This window comes from Coturnix japonica, chromosome 5 (assembly GCF_001577835.2).
Source record: "Coturnix japonica isolate 7356 chromosome 5, Coturnix japonica 2.1, whole genome shotgun sequence".
Classification (NCBI taxonomy): Eukaryota; Metazoa; Chordata; class Aves; order Galliformes; family Phasianidae; genus Coturnix; species Coturnix japonica.
The window spans coordinates 52,466,766-52,490,051 of NC_029520.1; the positions used below are offsets into that span (position 1 = coordinate 52,466,766).

The 23,286-nt window shown below is 48.3% G+C and overlaps 1 protein-coding gene across 1 annotated transcript in view; it reads right to left on the reverse strand.

Moving 5' to 3' along the window:
- MAP4K5 (mitogen-activated protein kinase kinase kinase kinase 5) overlaps window positions 1-21,726 on the reverse strand; it is a 52,431-nt gene extending 30,705 nt beyond the window's left edge. Inside the window, exons 1-2 of the mRNA XM_032445127.1 lie at window positions 21,224-21,726; window positions 7,608-7,665 (exon numbers count right to left, since the gene is read on the reverse strand). Coding sequence (XP_032301018.1) covers window positions 7,608-7,665; window positions 21,224-21,322 — 157 coding nt within the window. The 5' untranslated portion in view covers window positions 21,323-21,726. The remainder of the gene's footprint in view (window positions 1-7,607; window positions 7,666-21,223) is intronic.
- Between the last annotated feature and the right edge of the window lie 1,560 nt (window positions 21,727-23,286).

The window sequence follows — 23,286 nt, forward strand, 5'->3', positions numbered from 1 at the left end:
AATTATGGGCTATGGGGCAGCCGAGCAAAAGCACTGCTGTAAATCACACAGGCAGCGCAGTGACTCACCACAGCGTGCTACTATCATGCAATTTTACCTCCCTAACGAGCCATGCAGGACACAATGGAGGGTTACAATGGAATATTCTCCTCTGGCCAGAGCCCGCAGTCCAGGCTGCGCTGCTGGGCACAAAGAGCTGCTTGTCCACCAACACAGCTGGTGGGGAGGACTACAGGAACTTGTGGCCGCATCATCTTATGTAGCTATCGGGTCAGATTTCAGAAGCTAAGCAAGGTAAAGCCTGGTAAATTCACGATAAACCCATATTTAAGTGAGAGATAATCGAGAAAACTGATGGCCCATTAACACTTGTGATTTCTCCTATTTGCAAACAGCTGTTCTCACCTAAGTGGAATTGGCACAGTAAGGTATGTCCTGCTTGGGCCCACACAGCCACTCTGCAGTGCAGCAAGGCCTGCTGGCTCTGGTGCCTATCACACAGCCTTATTCTGAACGTGCCTGACCTTAATGGCTTGCAAGCAAATTTACACCTGGTCATACTGTCATGTGTTCCACTGACTGCTTGGAGTGGTCCCATCCTGCAGGGTCACTGCTCGCACCTCTCCTAGCTCAGCTGAGATTCACTCCAGAAGGCTGCTTGGGGAAGAAGCTATTGTTGTGTTTGGTTTGTCCTGCATTACTTCAGCGCTGCATCATGGGATGACGCTGTGTGGGAACAGTGGGAGGGATGGGCAGGCAGCACCCAGGGCTCACACGCAACCGGGCGGAGAGAGCTGACAGCATCTGGAGGCACTGACAGTGTCACCAAAGGGTGGGACAGCAGCACTTACACAGAGCCCAAGTGTTGTGGTACCAGCCAGCCCCGAGCCGCTGCTCCCAGCACACATGGGCAGTCACTGCTGTATGGGGTGCTGATGGCAAACAGCAGGGTCAGGGCACTGACTGAGCATGAACACTGCCACTGTGACATCCTCCTTGCTTTCTTCACCACCCTGCATTGCTGCATGCCAACCCTTTGGAAAACTGCAGAAAAAAGCCCTATTAAAGTTTAACATCATTAAGAACAACAATTCTTTAAACGCCACTCCAGCACCTGAGCTGTTTTATCCATCCTTCTTCCCTTGGGATTAAAGGAAACCTGCAGTGTGACAGAAAGAATTCAAAGTCCCCAAACTTGAGGCTCTGAAATTTGATTCCAAGTAGGATACAACTATTTGGGAACAACAAGGTGTGGCATTGAGGGATGTGGGCAGTGATGGGTTTAGTGCAGATGGGGTGGGCTGGACTTGGTGATCTTAGAGGCCCTCCCCAACCTTAATGATTCTATGACTCTGTGATCCTCCTGCTGGTCTTCCTCATCCAAGTAACTATTTCTGTGAATGAAAGCTTACACTACGTGGGAACATGAGCTCACCCCCTCCGGATACATGCATTTCTGGAGGTAGAACAGATGACAAATAAACATGCAAAGCAAAAATAGGCCAGATTTCAAGGAATTCCAAATAATTAAAATGCTGGGCACTCTTAATGTAAGACCTCACTGTCTGTGTTTTGCTTTGTGTATGTTCCAGAGCAGCTGTGCGGGTCAGCAGCAGCAGCACCCAGCAGTGCGTGGTACAGCACTAGCAGCGATGCTCAGCACTGAGAAGCTCTTGCACGTTGGGAGATGCAGGCATTCAGCTCAGACAGATGTAACCAGCAAAGGAACACGGGAATGGGAATCGAGGGCTGCTGGCAATGTCTGACTCAGTCACACCGGACACGATTCCAGCCCCAACCAGTAAAGATGGAAGAAATAACCAGAAGTTATTTTTGTATTTCTTCAAGCCCTGGAGCTTTCAACAATTGTTAACACCCACAGGCTTACTCAAACAAGCCTCAGGCTTGTTCTTATCCATAGCTCACAGCATCCTTAGGGAACTTATTACATAGACTGCACTGCAGCATTTCTCTTCTGCCCCAAAGGGCCTTGGAGCAACACCTGAGTGCAGGCATCCCGAGAGAACAAAGCACAGCCCACACCTGGCTCAGCCCTAGGGGCTGCACTCAAATGTGCAGTACAAGCACCTACATCCAAACCGTGAGATGCAAACCAACCGTAACCATGTAGAGCTGGCTGTGGATGGACTGAGCACAGCACTACACAGCGCCGGGGGACTGTCTGCCCATGTACAAATAGCCTTGGATGGTTCCAGGTACAGATTAAGGTCCAGCTTGAAACACATAACCAGCTACTTCTGGCCCTTAGGAAGATCTCATATGGAAAACAAATGCTGAACCAGATGAAAACCACTAACAAGACTCTTCTGTAATTGTGCACTACAGATTACGGCCAGCCCTCAAAGCGTCAAAGGTTTCTGAGGTCACTGTTTATCATCACAGCTGTATTTACACCAGACGTCCGCTCATTTTAAAGCATTTTATGACATTTTCCCAGGGAGAAAATTCTGTGGAGTAAAGCTACCCTGGAAAGCAGTTATCTCTGCATTGACTCCACTCATCTGCTAAACCCATAGAAGGAAGTGGCTTTAGCGTTTCAGATGGTTTTGGCTTTTACGCTGCTGAGTACAGTTGGATTAGTTTCTGAAATAGAATTGGCTCCCAAATTATTTGAAGCATTCATACTCGGTGGATGCTGGGAAATGTCATTAGCATGCCATAATACTTTTGCCTAATGCTCTCCAAAGTCTATGCCAAAAAAGTGAAAAACACGGTCTGTTTTGATTCTAACAGCACAGCTCAAGTAACTGGTAGCAGAATCAGATACTGCCCAAAAGCTCAAATAAACTCACGATAGCAGCCCTGGAGGTGGAGCTTCTTTCTTTTGTCTAGAGAACAAAGGAAGGTGACAGCAGATGAAATAAAATGCATAGTCACACTGGGGTCTCAGATCTAAGATGGTGTCTACCGACTCATTACCTGCAGCAGATGAGGAACCAACAAGGAAAGGACACAGTCTGTTCCTACTTCTATCTCAGTGGTTTTGCTAGACCTCCCAGAACGCTGCCATCCCACTGCCTGCTGCTTCCTGCAGCTTTAATTCATCACATTTCTCACCTCCTGTGGGGCACTCCTTGTTCCAGAGGCTTTTGCTTTCTGATTCCAACTGCCCCCCGTGCACGTGTTAAACTACAGTTGAGTCTGGAGCTTGTGTTGAATCTGCAGTTTGTGTTTTTCCATCTGCAAATAAATTCCCACCTGTGAAGCCATCTACTCCTCCCCTACAGAAGATGCTGCAGATGACTCAAGGGGAGCCACAGCCATACCCAAAAGGACCTGTACTTGGGGGTACTGGTGGATGGGAAGCTGGACATGAGCCAGCAATGAGCCCAGAAAGCCAACCGTATCCTGGGCTGAATCCAAAGCAGAGTGGCCAACAGTGCAAGGGAAGTGATCCTGCCTCTCTGCTCTGCGCTGACACCTCACCTGAAGCACTGCATCCAGATGTGGAGTCCTCAGTACAAGAGAGACATGGAGCTGTTGGAGCACGTCCAGAGGAGGGCCACAAAAATGGTCCCAAGGATGGAACACCTCTACTACGGGACAGACTGAGAGCTGGGGCTGTGCAGCATGGAGAAGCAAAGGCTATGAGGAATCTGATATCTAAAGGGGAGCTGCAGGAAAGAAAGGGACAGGCTCTTTAGCAGGGTCTGTGGTGGCAGAAAAAGGGGAAATGGCTTCAAGCTCAGGGATGGGAGATTTAGGTTGGATATAAAGAAAAAGTCTTTTGCAATGAAGGTGGCAAGGCACTGAACAGGTTGCCCAGTGATGTGGTTGATGCCCCATCCGTGGAGGCTTTCAAGTTGAGGCTGGATCAGGCCCTGGGCAACCTGATGGAGCTGTGGTGTCCCTGTGCATTGCAGGGGAGTTGGGCTAGATGGCCCTCAGAGATCCCTTCCAACTCAAAGGATTCTGTGACTCTATTTCTCTGGTGACTGATGTATGAAATTTATGAGCAGCTGTGCCACGTGGTGTGGTAGATCTCTGATGACAGTAAAGGGGTGCCCTCCCTGGGGGAACCCCCCATGAGCAACACCTGACACTGGCTCAATCTACAACCTGATAGTGCCCTGCAACCACAGCCCAAAGACTTTAGTCCAGACTTAAAATGAGCCTGGACACTGGCAACAAGGAGCAGCTCGTTTGTATTTTCATCTGTTAGGCTTTGAACAGCCATGTCCTCCTGTCCAGCATGGACAGCAAGCTGCTACCATGGAGTTACACAGGCAACAGACATCCCAGAATGCTGAACATAAATAAATAAATGCTGTGAACCCTCCTCAGAAACAAAGCAACCCCCTGAAGAGATCTCTGCCAAGAGGCTGTGGGTGTCCATGCTTTGGGTGGAGAGGAGGCTAGTAATGTTTTAAAGGGTATTTGAAAACACAAAGCAAAATGAAAACAAGCCCAGAAGAAATCACTTCTCCAGGGCAAGTTGGACTAAAACATGATGAAACCTATAAAGATGTGGTCACTGATGCCTAATTAGAATGGGGTTCTCAGCAGTGATAATTTATGGCCAGAGACTCATGTTGTTCACTGTAGCACAACAATCTGAAGTAGGGCTTACTCAGCCTTCAAAGGATCCAGCTCTTTCTCCAGCTCCGACAGCCTCACACGTCCTCTGCCTTCAGCCTTCACACACAGCAGCTTGGCTGAGGACTGGGGCAGATCATGGAACCAAGCAGAGTTACAAACCAGCACTGCACTGAGTCTTCAGCCCGGTGTCCTGCTTCCAGCTGAGGATGCCAAGGAAGCATTGACAAACAGACCACATGGAGATGCTTGCCCAAACATTTTCCCAAGCTCCAGAGTTATGGCTCAGAAAAATCTCTCAGTAAGAGATGGCATCTTTGTATTTAACAGTCCTTCATGTATTTTTTCTCTAGCTCTGGTCTGGTGTCACCAATACGCACACACCAGTGCAAGGAATATGGCTGCATGGGGACACAATGAAGAAAGTAGGGCCAAGACAACTGTCCTGAGCCATTAAACATACCACTTTTCAGTTCTGGACCTCCAAACAAGGTGAACACCCATGATGTGTATAGCACCAAATAATCACAGAAAACAGACAGCTCTGCTCCATTAGGCTGCCACCTAATGAGATCAAACAGCGGAGGGGACCTGAAACAGCTGAAGGAGCCAATGAGTCACAGAGGTGACACAAGGGGCAGCTGAGGTCACACCTGAGGTTTTGCCCACAGACCACCAGCGTTGAGGTCACACGACCACAAATTCTGGTGTGGGTCAGTGGGTTCAGAAATGTAGGACATCCATGTAATAGGGACTGAGCCACAGCCATCGACAGCTGCACCTCATTGAGTGCACCATGCTGAGCTTGGGGAACACCTCGCCAGCTTGAGGAGATGAGAGGTGCAATGGAGGTGGCTGTGTGATGGGGTCACTTCATCACCAACAAGGCCTGGCTGCTCTCTGCTTGTTTACTCTGCTGGCACATGTCAATGGAAACTTCAAAAAGGAGCAAAAGAAGAGCTGAAGCACCAAGCTGAGCCTTTCTTCTCATCTTCCACGAGGATTTTTCAAATTCTTCCCGTTGGAAAAAAACCAAAAAGTTCAGATTTCAGGAACTTTTAACTGCTTAAAAAACAACCAAACCAAACCGAAACAAACCAAAACCAACTTGGAAATGAGCAGCTCAGCTCATGGGAAATCTTACATCATTCAGACCAGAGGATCTTGGATGTGGGAAACCCCAAATTCTTTTGCCTGCAATCATTTTACCAAAGAGTCCAACTATCACCCTAACTACAAGGCAAAGGACCTCAGAGATTCCATGCGAGACTGTCACCTTCAAGAAACACGAGCGCATTTTCAGAAGGGTAAAACCAACAAACAGACAACACAGATGCAAAGACTTCATTGGTGCTTCCACTCGTCTCTATAAGAGGTGCTCCAGCCCCCTGGGCATCCTCATGGCCTCCTCTGCACCCACTCCAACAGCTTCACATCTTGTTGCTGGTGGCCCTGGGCCTGGACGTGGTACTCCAGATCCATAATAACTCAAGGTCAACAGGCACGTGGGAAAATTTTAGTCCCTTGGACAATACTAAACTTCTATGAAAAACAAACACACTCATTTAAAAACAGTTTTCCCTGAAACTTTATTGCTGAAATGTAAATTTAGAAATATTTGGTTTCTGAGATCAACTCTCTGATCACTGTACACAGTATTGGTCATAGAGTCTTCAAAGGAAGATGTACTGGTGCTCAAGATGGTCAGAACTCTTGGGTTGGCACACTGGATTTGAAAAGGTCTGCTGGCCTGGATTTGATAGAAAGCTGGAGATACTACAAAACACAACACCAGAAGACTCTCTGTGTTTATGTACCCATGGCTCTCTACCTAAGCGAGTGAAAAGAATCAAGTAACCACAAACAGGACGCTGCATCTCCTTGAGCAAGAAATAGGAATATACAAACATGTCTTTAATCCGTCCAGTCAAGAAAAGATGCTGGGTGTGCAGGGAGCAGAGATGTTTCAGAGCTGGTCTTTAAAACCTTGAATGCCCAAAGAGCGACTGGTAAGGACAGGCTTTTGCTCCAAGCAGGGCTAACTGCAGTCAGGTCACATTGCTCAGGGCCTTGTTCCAGACAGCTCCCAAGAGTCTTCCAGAATGGAGATCCCACCATCACTTCTTCGGCGTTCTCCTTATGAAGAGTTTTTCCCATTTCCAACTGGAATCTCTCTTGCCATAGCCTGTGCCTACTGGCTCCCAACCCTTTGCTAGGTCCCCCACTCTGCACATCCACAGTGGAAGATGACGTTCAGGTCTCTCTTCAGCTTCTTGCCTCCAGAACAAAAAGCCCAGTTCCATCAGCCTTCCCTGTGTTATGTGTCCTTCCTGATTCTACTCTGTGTTTCCTGCCTAACAAGTCTGTGTTAATTCCCTGTAGCACTCCAGTCACAGAAGTTAACCCACCACACCTCCATAAACCCTACTACTTCCTAGCTTTGTGACCATACATAAACTTCCAGTGTCCCTTGTCCACAGGCTGCAAGTGATACTAACTGAGCACTGGGAAAGCCCACATTCACAGAGGCATCATCTCCTGTCCCAGAGAGCCAGGACCCCAAACACATACAGCACAGGACTGGCTGTGGAGACATGAAGGAGGCAAGGAGATGCAGAAGAGGGATACACTAAACAGGGATCTGAAAGGTATTCCAGAAGGCACTGATTTTCCCAATACTCCTTTGGTGAGCACTGGCACCACTGCTTGGTCTCCCCTCCCCATTTTGACTCACACAGCTCCCCTCTCTTTCACAACCTACCATCTGTCCTGAATCTTTCCTCTGTACTGCAACACGCTACAACTGCTACGTTATTTTTAATGAAGTAACAGATAAGGCAGATAAGAACGAACAAGGAAATCACGAGCAGGATATAACCAAAAGCAATGGTACATCCTGTTGAGCTTCCTGTCATCTAACCACTGAAACAGCAAAAAACAAAACAAAACAAATCCACTTCTTTTGTCTGGAGCTCTGCAGCCATGAAAATCAACGTGTGTAAAAAACTGGAACTGCAATCCAAAAACATAGAAAAGAATGCAAAACTTACCAGGCTCTAACTTGATTATTTTTACAGCAGCCAGTTCTCCAGTATGAAGATTTCTAGCCTGAAATAAGAGAGTTAAGACACATTCAATTAGACTGCAATGGCATCTCAGAGTTTTTTACAAGGTACGAGAAGATACGCTGGGATGTAATGAGTTACAAATACTGCACAACGCAATTAGCTGCGAGCAACCTGGCTGAGGATTATCTGGTCATGGTATTAGCACTGTATCAACCTGGAAATCTGAAGTGTTATCAGCAGTTCCTTCCAGAGCTTCAAAAACCAACCAGCTTTTCATCAGCAAGTGAGAGCTCATGCTTTCAAAACACCAACGTAAGGTCTGTTAAAACTGAGAAGTGTCTGCAGCCCATGCAAACTGGAGTGATGCAAAAGTCTGCGCTGCACTGTGGGCTGCCGGAGCATGCTGAACTCAACCCAGCCACCTCGTGCTGTGAAACCTCTGTGTGCTCTGAAAGTGGAACTGAAAGGTAGAAGAGAGAAGCTCTGCAGATGCAGCATGCTTCGTGGGAACAACTGGGCTCTTAAACTCCATCCAGCAGACACTGGCTGGTCCCCACACTCCTCCAGATGAAGGGGAATGGAGCTCCAATCCAACCTTCCCCCCATACCTGGAGGGAACACTCCTGTAAACTTCCCTCTGAAAAGTCAGTGCTGGAAGACAATGTTATAGGAGCCTTCGATCCGGAAAGTGTTATGAGGGAATTTCATTAACGCTGTTAACTCTGGTCAAATGAGCTCTAAATCACTCAGGCACCATCATCAGAGCTAAGCTACATTATTTTTGACACACAACCTCATCCAATTAAGGACTGTGGCATTCCCTTTTTGCTGAGCATCCAGAAGTTAATGCCTTTTGACTCCGAGAGAAATTCAGCATCTTCTGAACACGTAAAATGTATTGAAAGGGTAGACTGCAGAAAAGCTGAGGGAAACTGCACCCGGTAAAATTGACTGGTAAGTATTTAGCATAAGGATGCAAAGGAAATTGGCCATAGGGCTAAGCTGGAGAAAACCACTGCAGAACACAACGTTCTTCTCTTGCTTATGGACAAGAAGTCTTCACTGAGCAACAAGTGGAGCAAGGACTTGAAATATGAATCCCTCAATTGTGACAACGCTTAGTCAGGCTTCCAAATCAAGCTTTCCGACCATGGGGAAAAAAGAGCCAGCAATAATTGGCCCATGCAAAGTCCCATAGCGATCAGGTAAGCACCATCTGTCAGCATGCAGGGTAGGAACGCTGGCAGGGATGACTCAACTGAAAACAAAGCAAACCTGAATACCGTGCAACAGAACCAAATAGTTTATGTAAATCACTGAACAGAGCGATGGCTGCCTGCTAACCACAAAGGAAACCTTCACCACGTCTTCAAGTGCCTTCCCACCAGAAACGCTCAGTACAGCAGCAAAATCATTTGCATTCATCAACATCCTGATGAAGCACATCAGGGACCTTTTCGGTGCTGTTACAAAGAACTGATATAAGACACAGAGGTGTCTGTAGGAGACCAAGAATGTGCTGCCTCCCACTGAAGTCAGGGAACCTCAACTATCCATCCTTCCATCCAATAACCAGCCAAGCTGTCCAGATGAAGGAGACCAGACTGCACTCTGTACAGAAGATCACCCTCATCTCTGAAACACAGGAAAGACTGTATTCCTTCCTGATATTCCCTTTCCATACAAGTAGTGACTACCACTGTTCCCATTATGCCAAAGCTTGAAAGAACAGCTGCAGACAGCCCAAGGTCCTTGGTACAAACTGCTTGGCTGGGGTGCAGAGATCCAGGCCAGAGCTCAGACTATTTAAACCCTATCATCCAAAGACTAAAATTCTAAGCATTCCCTCGCATCCAGGATCACAGAATGTCAGTGTGGCTGTGACTGGAGGTTCTGCTGGGTCCCTCTGATCCCACTCTGTCCCAGCAGGGACACCCAAAGCTGGTGCCCAGAGCACCTGGGGCTTTTGGAGGTCCCTAAGGAGAAGACCTCATAGCTTCTGTGGTCTCTGCATCAGCGCTCAGTCACCTGCCCAGAACAGAAATACTCACAGGTAGTAGAACTATATCAGTTCTGCTGTCTGGAGGGTCACATTGCAGGCGTTCTGCAAGCTTCCCAGGAGAGCCACCCACCCTTAAGTGCAACTATCAGCTTTTATCCCTCCTTTGACTGCACCCACTTTACACAGGTACCTACATCTCTGTTGCCTTCTCCTCTGTACATGTCTGTACTGAAAGAAGGGCTAGGTGGACATTTGGTCACCACCTTCCCTGGCTATGGGAGGAGTGACAGCACCCCAGTGAGCACAGCTCTACCAGAATATTTGACCAGCTACACGCTAATCCTACAGAACAAGAGAGCCTGTGTTCTAAATAAAATACAAGGACTGCTTTTCTTCCTTTTTTTTCCCCCAGTGTCCCATTAAAGGACAAACCCGGGCACAGCACAGGCTGTGTGTCCCAATGGCCAACTCAAAAGAAGAGATGCAGTACCAGGAGGGCTGGGAGTCTGGGTAGACAAAAGTAGAACTGCTTTATGTGCACATCTGAAGTTCAACTTTGTGTGCTCAGCCTCCTTCATAGAATCACAGAATTAATCCTATGGGGAAAGACCTTAAAGACCATCAAGTTCAACCGTGACCCAACCATACCACCCTACTACTATCCTTGTCCAGCCGCTTTCTTCTTCAACACTGAGGAAGAGAAGGGTAAGATTTGGACACCAATACCACAACTTCCAAATCAGTATCTTCAATTTCCACAGTGAAATTTCCCCTTCATTCCTGCGTCTATGTCTGATCTGCAGCCCTGGATCAACCATCCAGTTCACCAGCAGATTCATTTGTTCAACTGAGGCTTCATTTAATCTAATCAGAACTGCAGCTCCTGTGGCAACCCTCCCACACACCCCCACGTTATTCATTCCTTGCCAAGCTTCACTCATCAGTGACCACGATGCTTTGCTGTCTCATCTGCTGCTTGTTTCTTCTCAGCAGCCACATGTACCTCTCAAAGGTCTACTGACTTCCAGCCACTGAAATGGAGGTTTCAGCATCTGCCTCCTAGTTTCTGCCTTCTGACTCTTCATAGAGTCTATGAGTCTTTAACTCGCTCTACCCTGTTCTGAAATTCCCAGCACAGATGATGGGAACAACTTCCTTTCTAAAACCATGCATCTCCAGAGCTCCTCACAAAACCTTTAAAAGCAACATGAAGTTAAGCCCTGCTGTGCGAGTCTGGAATTGCTGCCCTTCACAGAAGAAGGACGCTGCAGCTCTAAAGCCAATCTTATGGGTGGATTTAGATTAGTGCCTGACAGAACAATCACACTTCCCATCCCGAGTCCCTGCAATGCTCCATTAATGTCTTCAGGTGTGCCAAGGCAGCTCACCTATAAAGCAGACATCAATCTAATCTGAGCTGTTACAAACTAATACCTACAGGCACCTAATTATTTTCAGAGCTTCTCTAGGAGGCAGAAACAGCCAAAAGGCAATTGTTCACTTTGCAGTTTTCCAGCTGGATCGCTAATTGAGAGCGGTACCAGGCTCTTTTATGGGGAGAAGGCACAGAGGCTCTCAGAAGCCACTTCCCTAAACAGAGACTTCACAGATTCAGCACCCTGAAAGAGAACCATCTCTCACAGCATCACCACGGCGCTTTCCAGAATAAACTAAGTATGAAGATTCACGTGCTGATTTTACTTGTATCAGTGAGTTCACGCTGCAGCAGCACCACCAGCACAACCATTGCTATTTCTTCCCCCGAGGAGCAGTCAGGCACCGGAATGGGCTGCCCAGGGCAGTGGTGGGCTCACCATCCCTGGAGGTGTTCAAGATACATTTAGATGTTGTGCTGAGGGACAAGATAGGACAAGGGGGAATGGTTTGAAACTGAGACAGGGGAGGTTTAGGTTGGATCTTAGGAGGAAGTTTTTCCCCCAGAGGGTGGTGACGCACTGGAACAGGTTGCCCAAGGAGGCTGTGGATGCCCCATCCCTGCAGGCATTCAAGGCCAGGCTGGATGTGGCTCTGGGCAGCCTGGGCTGCTGGTTGGTGACCCTGCACACAGCAGGGGGTTGGAGCTGGATGAGCACTGTGGGCCTTTGCAATCCAGGCCATTCTGGGATTCTATGGTTGATGACAGGTAGGTGGTTTGACTGGATGATCTTGGAAGTCTTTTTCAACCTTAGTGATTCCACGGTTTTATGACTTCAGACACTTTCCTACTCAAGGCCAATCAAGCAATAAGGGATTAGAAGCTCATTAATGACATTAGGTTAACTCCTTTTACTCCTGCACAGAAAACAGGCCCAGGATGTGTACCAGCAAACTGCCTTTCCAGCTCTGCTGAAGATGTCAGCAGCCACAAAACATTCAATTCTCATTCCTACCAATCACTGCAGATGGACAAAGACCTACGGCAACGTGGGTAACAACAGCACCAAAGCAAAGCTCAGTGCACATCTTAACAGCATTCAGCAGGAAGAAATAACGCCACCAAGAAAAGCAGCTGTATGCTTCCAACTTGGTTATTCTCCTTGTGATCCTCCTGTGAAACTCTCTTGGCAGACCACAGTTTGCAAATATTTGGCACAATCCTTCCAGAATTGAAAAGCTAAAGCTAGAAATAGACCCCGACCACAAAAGTGCTATTTAGCAACTAATGCAGCACAAGAGATACAAAACAAATACCACATGAGAGGGGGAGAAAAAAAAAAAAGCCAAATTTTGATGCTGTTGGAGCAAAAGCAAAATAACAAACACAACTTCTCAAGTCACAACAGGGTGAGTAAGGTTGTTTCGGGAAGCTGATAGAAATAGCTTACCCTCCTGCAGAACAACAGGCATCTGTGAGCACATAAAGTGACACAAAGCAAAGTGTGCCCATGAAGCTATGGGCATACTTAGAACTGGGAACACACTGCGCAGTTTTAATGGTTGGGGTGTAAGTAGGGGGAAACTAGGAATAAATACATAATAAATAGAATCACAGAATCACCAAGGTTGGAAAAGACCTCCAAGATCATCCAGTCCAACCATCCAGCCATCACCAATAGATCTCACTAATCCATGTCCCTCATCACAACCTCCAAACGTTCCTTGAAAACCCCCAGTTTTCCCCAGTTCCCAAGATGGAAGTTAAATGGGTTTCTTACAGAAAAGGGCTATTAAACGGGTTGAAAGCACATATCAAAACACAGGGGAAAAAAAAACTCTCCAATTTTATGGATTATAAATTCAAGTAACATTAAAAGACTGCGCATTTTATAGCTGCAAGGGCATTTATTTACTCCTTAGAGATGAAAGAGCTCAGGATGCGTAATCCAAAACACATGAAGGAGAGCAAGAGAGGAATCAGGGAGCTGAACTGATGGAGCACTCAGCCTCTCAGCTTCCCCACCAAGCCAAGGCAGCACCATTACCTGCACTTCATACATTGGAAATACACCAATGTCATACATTAGACAGATACACCAATCTCATTTGTTTCAGGGAAGCTCTGAGGAATGTCCAGCAATTTGCACATAGCAAGGATAGAACTGCCAAGCACTACTCAGGAAATCAGTGATTCAGGTCCAAAGCTCTTGACTGTGCTTTCCCGTCACAAAAATAAACCAACAAAACATCTGCTTTCTAGACAAGGAGGAAAGCATGGTTCTGAAGGAGAAAGCAAGCTGTAAGCCACTTCTATTCTTCCATGCAACCAAGCCTTCTGAAGCACAGGCACAAATCCTCATTGATTCCTTTTCCTTACTGTCATTTATCTGACAGAAAGTAAAGCAACGCAGGCAAAAAACACAGATTTCAGCAGCAAAATCTAATGTCAGCATCGTTATCCTGGGAGAGCCACCTTAAATTTCAATTCCTTAAAGATACGCCAACAGTGAGAGAACCAGGAGGAACCAAACTAAGTTGGCTGTGTGAAGGAGACAGTTATAGGGTGTTTTGTTTGGCATCGTCACTAGATAAAACAGCGACCAGATGGATGGGATGAGTAAAAAAAGAACTGTGTAAAGCAAAGATGATAAAAGAAAACAAGGTAAAAGAAAGGTTAAGTACAAAATATGTCTTGTACTTACACTGAGTGCAGAGAGGAAATAAACACGATCTGCAATAAAGCAGAGGTGCATCTTTCTGTATTTCACAGCTACCTTATCCCCTCACAGCTTATTTCAGCCCCAAAGGGGAGGTTTGAGTGTTCGGCTGGGTATTTTTTTCTTTCATTTCTTCAAGTTTTAAGTTGCTTCCTTGTCTTGGACTCCTCTACTCATGTAAACAAAGCAACCAGAAAAGAAGAAACAAGCATTTCTGACAGCTTATTCTACAGCTGTCAAACCCCGGTTTCACTTCAGCAGCCTCGTTCCAACCCATCAGGCCAATGACACTTGCTCTTTACAAGAGCTTTACAAGAGCAAGTGCCCCCAGTTTTAAAGCAGTTTGAAAACATTTTCCATCTTGTTATTCCTCTTTGTTTCGTTACAAATGCAAAGCTCCCTTTCAGCATGAAGTTCCCAGGATACCCCCTGGAAGGGATAACACACAAGGATCAGCCCAGCACATGAGTTACTGATCTCAGCACTAATTCAGCTGCCACATGCATGCATCCTCAGCATCCTTCTTGTCCTAAGAACACTCTGATGGAAGGCTGACGATCCACACACCTGCTCAATGGAAAAAACAAGATAAGATCCTTGTGGAGCTACAACAAAAAAAATCCAAAGAGCAGACCTGTAAATCAAAGCAGATCCCAGCCACATCCTCAAACAGAAAGCCAAAGTTGTCACATGTAATATCACACTTGCTATAAGATATCCTGAAGATGTGATGTACCGTGCAAGTGGATTCCACCTGCAGGAAGCTTAAGATATCATAACTGCCCTTCTCTGCACAAAGCCACCGGAGACTGAACTTCTGCAACCAAAGGGCAACCACGCAGGGATCACATGCAAATTCCACCTCGGGCTGCCCTCGGCCAGAGAAAATGATGCACACGGGTGAAGTAATGAAATCAGAAACCATGAGAGAGTAGGAGGGTCAGAGCTGTCACGTCAAGATGAGCTCAGCACCCACTGAGACTGCACTGCATCGGAGCTGTCGAGGACACAGCTGGCCCCCACCTTCTGCACGGCAAACCCAGCGCCTGGCTGACACGCAGCATTCCCAGCTGGCTGCAGGAAGCACTGAGGCTCCTAGAAATAGAGGCAGCAGCTGCTTCATCTCCCTCCCAAGTTCATCGCTTCGTTGTTTCATAGAGGAAAGTCACAGCCTGCTGCTCTCCTCCTCCCATACTCATCCCCCAATAGTGAACTTTGCTGCCCAGCACAGCACATCACAGCACAGCCCATCTCAGGACATCCTGGTCTACGAGCTGGACAAATCTCAGCATCTGCAGAAGGAGAAAGAGATAAAATTTCTGTACTCTAAAAATGCAATCAGTTGTGGCTGCGTGACGGCAGATGATGAAGCTCAAACCTCCCCCTCCAGCCTCAGAGCTCTGCCCCCAATTTGGCACTAGGAGGAAATGAGAAACCCGTCTCTCTAGACAGGAAATGTTTGGCAAAGTTTTAAAGGCATTATGCTAATTATAAGTGCTACTCAATTGCTCCTACAGTGACTTATGTCTCTTCACATTTATCCAAGCAGTCGGCTGTCACAACTCAAACAGTGCTTTGAATTTTAACACCAACGTGCCTGAACCTCCGGTTTGGATTCCTCCTGAACCTCACCAAGGCCAGGCTGGATGTGGCTCCGGGCAGCCTGGGCTGCTGGTTGGTGACCCTGCACATAGCAGGGGGGTTGAAATTAGATGAGCACTGTGGGCCTCTGCAACCCAGGCCATTCTAGGATTCATGCAGACCAGTTATTTTGGCTACAGACATGCTCAGCACACCCCAGACACCCTCAGGAAGTACTGGTACCACAGAAGCGATGCCCACGATATGCAGCCTGGTTCAGCTGCCTCCCTTCACATTACCCTGCTGTTATCCTCATCCCAGCAATGGAAATTGCACTCCTAATGCAGGGAGCACTTCACACGGCTTCTTCAAAAGAAAAAGGCATCTCAGATACCTTAAATTAACTCCTACCCCCCTCTGAGAGCCCAGTATGTACTGTGAGCAACACAGCAAACACTCTCCCTTTAACCCCCTGCAGGAACTCATCACAAGAAAAAAATTCAATTACTGCTGTTTTCACACCCTCCATAAACACAGCACAAATACCTGACAATCACATTTTAACTCTTTACCATTTATCTTCCATGAAGATTAATGACTAAATCCTTGGGAGGTTATCATTCATCCGTTATCTTGCATGTCCACACACTAAATAACAAGTGAAGGCAAATGTAACACAGCTCTCTATCAGCAAACAGCCATAATTGTAGAAGAGAGCAGAATAAAATCACAGCTTCGTGGAGCAGATCGTCAAATTAAAGTTAATATTTGGCTTTACCACCTCTCAGCCTTGGCTGTTCCTTCTCACTGATTCAGGAGGTAACTGCACAGTGTACAGCTTGGCATCCATAGGGCTCTATGGGCAGCACGCTGGCAACACAGGCTGCTGAAAAATACCAAACACGGAGCTCCAGATACTCTAAGTAGGGCATTAATGTGATAAATGGATAAACCATCCGGAGTAAGTTCATCTGTTCTGCACCTAATTAGAAAGAGAGCAAGCTGTCAAACAGCCTCTTGGCAGAGAGAGCCACGATTTATCTCTTCAGCACATGTAGCCAGAACAAACTTGAATATGTATAACTTACACCTAAACACACATTTCTGCGTTTCTACTTAGGGGGAAAAAAATGGTGCCCTTAATGCTGCATGGGAGTAAAGCAGCTACAAGGAGATAACACCAATAAAGACCACAGAGCCCTAAAAAGAGCTCCTCTCGGTGAGTAGGACCAGCAGCACCTCAGTGTTCACATTGCAACAGGTCCATAAGTGTCATGCCCTTCTCATTGAGCTTTACCTGAAATCCCAGAACACGCTCACAGCCATGGAAATTGCCATAAACCACAAACCAAAGGTCCACCAGACCTTGCAAGCGTCCTCATTGATAGGAAGCCTTCCAAAGTTTGGAAAGAATTTAAAGTATTCTGGTTCTTTGAAGAAATATAAAGCTTGAGATCCTAATAAAATGGTGAAGAAATCTTTGAGCAACTTCTGTGTATCCAGAGACCGACCCACTTTGCATTGCTCACACTCGGAATCACTGTCTGTTGATGCTGCCTCGTCTCTTCATTCACAGCTGTAACTAAGAAGCAAGGTGCCAAACATGAATAAAGGTAGCAAGCACATTTGTTTTCCCAGCTGCAGGGTGGGCGGACAGTTGCTGGTGTCAGCCAAAAAAGCTGGCAACCTCCGTGCTGGCCTCGTGAACAGGAAGAGCCGCTCTACTGGACACGGCTGATCTGCACAGTTGTGTCACACACCTCCCCTGATGCAACCTGGAAACTCTCAGCCACCTCTTGCTACAAGTCTTCACCCAGAGGGTGGTGACGCACTGGAACAGGTTGCCCAAGGAGGCTGTGGATGCCCCATCCCTGCAGGCATTCAAGGCCAGGCTGGATGTGGCTCTGGGCAGCCTGGGCTGCTGGTTGGTGACCCTGCACACAGCAGGGGGTTGGGAATTGATGAGCACTGTGGGCTTTTGCAACCCAGGCCATTCCAGGATTCTGTGATTCTATTAAGTCCTGGTCACATTCAAAGTTCTCCATATGAGCTGGCACTAAAAACAACTACTGCATCTCCTGGAGATGAAGTTGAAGTAGATACCAGTGTGCAAATACAACAATCTTTCACTCGTTTCTCCTCCTCAGAGATTTCCTCTGCCCTTGTGATGTTTCAAAGGGGATGCAGAAACCACACCATGCACTTGAAAGAGAGCTCTGGGGTGGAAGGCAGAAAGGTACGGCCCATATAAAGCATCTCCGGTGTTCTGCTCTGCAAAAAGGTGTGCAACACACAGGGGCTGAACCAACATGCCCTCGTCCCCTCCTTCTTGTGCACATCCACAAGGCACTACAGCCTCCCCGGGTTGTTCCATAGATAAATGAGGAAAAACTCAAAATCACCCACCCAGCAGAATGTCTCCTGAAGGACAAGCACAAGATAGCAACAACTGCAGCAGAGGGCTACACCAGAACCAAGGCTGGTGCCACTGGGACATTAAACCCAACAGAACAGGCTCTCAGCTCCCCTGTGACTTAAGAGATGCTTTAGTGCAAGGCAGACAATGCATATAATCCTTGCAGACAAGTGCTGTCAGCACACTTAACATTGCTTCCTACACCATGGCTTGCTACAGAAACTACTGCTGGCACCAGTGGCTGCCTTTCTGGACGCAGCCCTGTGCAGCTGACAGGAGCACATTGAAAGCTGCTGCTACACTTCCTGCAGCTCTTCTCCTCCGATACCTGCTACAAAGCTGTAGCACTCCACTTCTCATCTGCTGACTTGAAAAAGCAAAACGTTTTAACAAGGAAGTCAAACTTTTGTTTTAATAGTGAGGAAAAGTGTCTGGCTGAGTTGATTCAACTTCATTGCTCAGTAGCTCCCTGCAGCAGTCAGAGAGCAGTGCCAGGACAACAGAGGGTACTGCTGAGCACCCTAAGGCTTGTTTAGCTGGGGGAGATTGGGACAGAGGACAGAGCAGGTGGGAGCAGGACTCACAGTGTAGTGTAGTGGATGGCTTCCATTCCCCTTCTGCATCTAATGGGAGATTTGCAGACATGGTTCAGCTTTCTGCCCTAAAACAGCAGCCAGCTGGATGGCTTCTGCATTAACCACATGCTGTGTCTATTCCAGAAGCACCACACAGGTACACAGCCCAGCTCACATCGTTTCTTAAATACTGCTTGTATATGAGCAAAGTGGGCAAACACAAATGTGGCTGGGAAAGCTAAATGAAGACCTCACCTTTGCAGAGCTCAGGGGCATGACACTGAGGCTCAGAACCATATGACTGCAAACAAGGGGGAAAAATACCATTATCAAGTTATTAAGATCCACCGAGCCCCCATCTCCATTACTATAACCTCTTTCAGAAGTCCGCAATTTAAGATAGGCCTAACACAGCGCTCTGAGAGAAATTATTCCAGTGGGTTGGTACCAGCTTAATAACAAAACCCTCTAATACGGAGGAAGAAAAGGCCTTCCCAGCACAGATGGAACAATGATTGCACCAGGGTTTTAATGAAGAGTGCACTCCCACGGCTGGTAGGCCCCAACTTGGATCCAATTCCACTCGCTGTGAATAGATAAGAAAATGTTTATTTAAGGATGGTTTCTCCCCCACCCTGAAATGCATTTTGGGGAATAAATATTAAAACAACACCAACAATCCAGCACTTATGAGCGCCCTACAAGCAACCATTGTGTGCATGTGACAGAGGAAAAAAACACCAAGACTAAGAAAACACATTCTAGTGTTAAGCATCCACAGTAGTTACAAAAAGCAAAGGGGGCAGGAGATTTTCAGAAAGGCCTTAAGTATGTTTCTGTAACCTAACAGTGAACACAAATATTTGCTTAACCCCCGCCTTCCACTTCCAGAAAAGCACTAATTACTCTGACAGCTACCAAATGCCCCAAGAAGAATTTGAGGCATGAACCACCACCACCATAAAGGCACAGAGAAAGACACAGAGCTCCCCACCATCAGAAGGGCTGCCTCGTTTTGGTATCCCAAACCCAACTGTGCTGAAGACACCAGTGAGTCATTAAAGCAGGAGCAGAGGAACCGCTTGACAAGGCGAGAGGAAAATTCCATGTTAATTTAAGAGTGCTCTAACAAACCTTGTCTGAGCTCTGAAACATCACAACAACCAGGTATTGACTAAGAAATGCTTTCTATAAACAGGGCTCAGGGAGCCATCTGTGCTAAGAGCCCTACCACGGACACAGAAAACTCCAAGCACAATGTTTATACATCAACTGCTTCCAAGAAAAGAAGTTTATCTTAGATACTTTTAACATGAACACAACATCAATGGCTTGTAAAAATGAAGTTGGCTTTGCATATCTGCCATAACAGCCCACACCATCCCATTCAGTATTCCCTGGACACAGTTCCTCCCCATTTGCAAGGTTCTATGAAAGCAAAGAGCACACCAATGACCTGGAAACACAAGCAGGCTCCCTAACTACTTTAGACTCATTAACTTCACACTTCATTTAGAAGTGTAAAACTCCATCCAAGGCTTTGATTTACACTTCCCAGGTTGTACTAGGAGAGGGTTTATCAGTGAGACCCCTGCAGAACAGAAGGATGCTTACCAAGACCCAAAGAGAGGAGGGTTTGGTGGGAAGGGGGGGATGCTATTTACAGGGCACAGTGCAGGGCCCTGCATCCAGCCAGCTCCGGAACTGGAAGCTACAGGACATGTCAGCACAGCTCTCCACTCATTAGCACCATAATGAGAAGAAGAACGTGTCTTTTTGAGGAGCAAAGGGATGATGCAGAACACTTCCCTGAGACACAGCCAGTCCCTTCTCACCACGCTGCCCTACGCTGTGCAGCTATACCCAAACAAACCAGCTGAAGCCACGCTATGTTTCAGATTTATGAAACCTGAGATGCCCCTTTTAAGTATTATGGGCCAGATTTCCCAGCAAAGTCACAGAATCATAGAATCACAAGGTTGGAAAGGACCTACAAGATCATCTAATCCAACCATCCTCCCATTACCACCGCTACCACAAGCTACTAAAGCAGATCTCATAGCTCCTCAGCCAACTGATCTGTGCACAGCACTCTAAGGAAAAAAATAAGAAGGTAAATAGCCATTACCATGAAAACGAAATAGTTAAAAATAACTCCCTGAGGCCAAGAGTAACCATTTCAAAGGGGGATGAGAATGAGATCCAACTATAAAACTCCAATTTGAACATTAACAAACAGCCCTCCCCCAGCACGCAGCAATTACCAGAGCCTTTGATGTGGCACAGCCACGCACCTCCGCTCCTAAGCTCAATCACACCAGGCCTATTCCACGTACAGTCAGCAGCATTATGAAGTACATCACAGCCATTCTGCCCACGGAGCTCAGAAATTCGGACTGCTGACACAAAAGCCAAAAACGTTACAGAGTTGCTGGGCATCCCTGACAAATAGAACGGGCTCATAGTGTCATCAGCAAATGGCTGGGTTGGAAGGGACTCAAAGGCCACCTGGGTACCCTGTCATGGGCTGCCTGCCCCTCTGCTCAGCCTGCCCAGGGACCCTCCATGGCCTGGGGCACCCCCAGATCTGAGCAGCCTGAGAAAGGCTACATTAGGAAGGTGGGACGCCCACACCGCTGTGGCTGTAACTGTTTGAGCAGAACCCGTTGGCTTTCAGAGCGAGCCCAGCAGCGAGCTCCAGCTTCCGAAGAGCTTTAATCTGCTCCTGGTTCGCGGCTATTATTAACCCCGGGGATAAACTCGCGCTGTGTTAATCAGGTGCTCGAAGCGATGCGCTCTCCGAGCAGGTAAATACCCTCCGCCTTCAGCCCCGGGCACAGCACCGCCCGCAGCGCCCCGAGCGGGGCCTGGAGCCGCCGGCCCGTCCCGGAGCCGGGAGAAGGGGCCGATTCCGTTCGGGCCGCCCTTACCTTGTAGACGTCGCCGTAGGTGCCGCTCCCCACGCGCTGGATCAGCTCGTAGTCCTGCTGCGGGTTCCGCCGCATGATGTCCCCGCTCGGCCGCTCCATGGCGGCGGGGCCCCGCGGGCCGCCCTCCGCTCCGGGCCGCCGCTCAGCACGGCCACCGGCCCTCGGCCCTCATGGCTGCGGCGCCGGGAAGTGCCAACCCTCCCGGGGAGGGGTCTCGGCCGCGGCTGACAAAACAAAGGGGCGCTGGGAACGGCCGTTGGCCGCGGCTCTGCGGGGAGGGGGTCCCGGCCCTGAGCGGCTCGGCGGCCCCGCAGCCAGGCCGGCCTGCCCAGCCCAGCCCTGCCCGCACTACCTGCGCGGCCCTTTGTCCCGGCGCTGAGGGATCGCCGCCGCCTCCTTCCTCCTCCTTCCTCCTCCCTTCTCCTCCTTCCTGCTCCCGCCGCGGCCCCACGCACGCACCGCGCCGGGACGGGACGGGACGGGACGGCGACTCCGCAGCGCCACGAAGCGGCGGATCCCGACCCCGACCCGCGGCCATTCACCGCCTCCTCCGCCCTCACAGCGCTGCGCTGCACCGAGCGGCAGGCGGGGTCCCCGTACTGCACTGCCCTGCCCTGGATGGCCGCCTTTAGAGTGCTGGGCCCGCAGCTCCAGGCAGACAGAGAACTGCAGCGGGGTGTGAGGCACGTCCCCATAGGGACAGGCTGAGAGCCCCGGGCCGAAGGCTGAGGGGTTCTATTGATGCATATCGATATCTAAAGGGCAGGAGTCAGATTAGTAAAGGCAGAATATTTCCTCCTTCATGGCAGACAGCACTGAGGAGCATTGCCATCTGTCAGGCTGTGGCAATGCAGAAGGCGATGCAGCCTGTGGGGCTGCAGCTGGTGATGCGGTGAGGCCATGGCCTCAGGTTGCACCAGGGAGCTTTGGGTTGGGTTTTACTTCCAGCAAAGCAGCCATACGTCTGAGTAAAACCCACCCGTGCTCTCTGAAATGGCTGCTGTGCAATGTAATAGACCGAAGCGCCCAGCCACGGAGCAGAGGAATGCTGGAATCCACAGCGGTATCAGGCAGTAAAATCATTAAGGCCTACAAAAGGAGGTGTGAGTTCTGAGGTGCAAAAAGCACCACGTACTCAACGCAGGAAATATATTTGCAAAAGCTTGGTAGGATGAATGAAATGGATGCCAGATGTTTGGGCCTTTTGGTGCTCGGGCCTCTTTGGCAGGCAGGCAGCCCCATTGGGCCCAATGCATTGACAGAGCAGCTCGGTGCAGCTTCCCAGTTCCAAATGGAGCCTGTTTTTAGCTTAGCACAGCGCGTTTGGGAGCGCCACGTGCAGGTACCTGAAACCACACCGCCGATTGCGTCAGCTTTTCCTTCCAAACACGGGCTCTCTGGCATAACTCATTAGGATTATTGCACCGTTTGAGGTTGAACTCAAAGGCTGCGTGTGCTGACGCTCAGGAATTGCACAGTCACGTCTGATTTTATTGGGCTTTGATTTATGGGCTCGTTGGAAATGGTGCTTTTCAGGAGCGGGCTCCAAATGTAAACTGCCTCGCTTCCAGAGCGCCAGGGAAGCACGTGACTGCCAACTTAAAGAGATTCACATTTCATTTCCCCTTGTGCTCTGAAAGCTCTCGACATCCTGTATGTTCTCTCCAACATCAATACGTAAGTTTTCCTGAACGCCCAGCAAATAAAGAAAAAAATCTATTTACCCTTCAGGGGGCTGTGTTTCCTCTGGCCATTTCCAACCAAACAATTACCTCTCCCCTAGAAATTGGCTTCCTGCACTCCTGATAGTGAGCTGTTTGTGTCCTTTCCCTCCCCCCCCTTCCTCAGCTGCATATTTGAACACCACTTTTCATCTGACAGACTTTCTGCTCCCGTCAAGCCATCAGATGACAGCACAGGAAAGGCCGTTTCGTTTTCCAGTAGCAGATGGTGCATTAAGACTTGGCCTCCTGCAGCATTTTGTGGATCCAGGAGCTCTGCAGTGTAACACAAGAGCTCTTCCATAGACTCTGGTTTTGTCCTTGCTGGGTCACCCTTCGCTT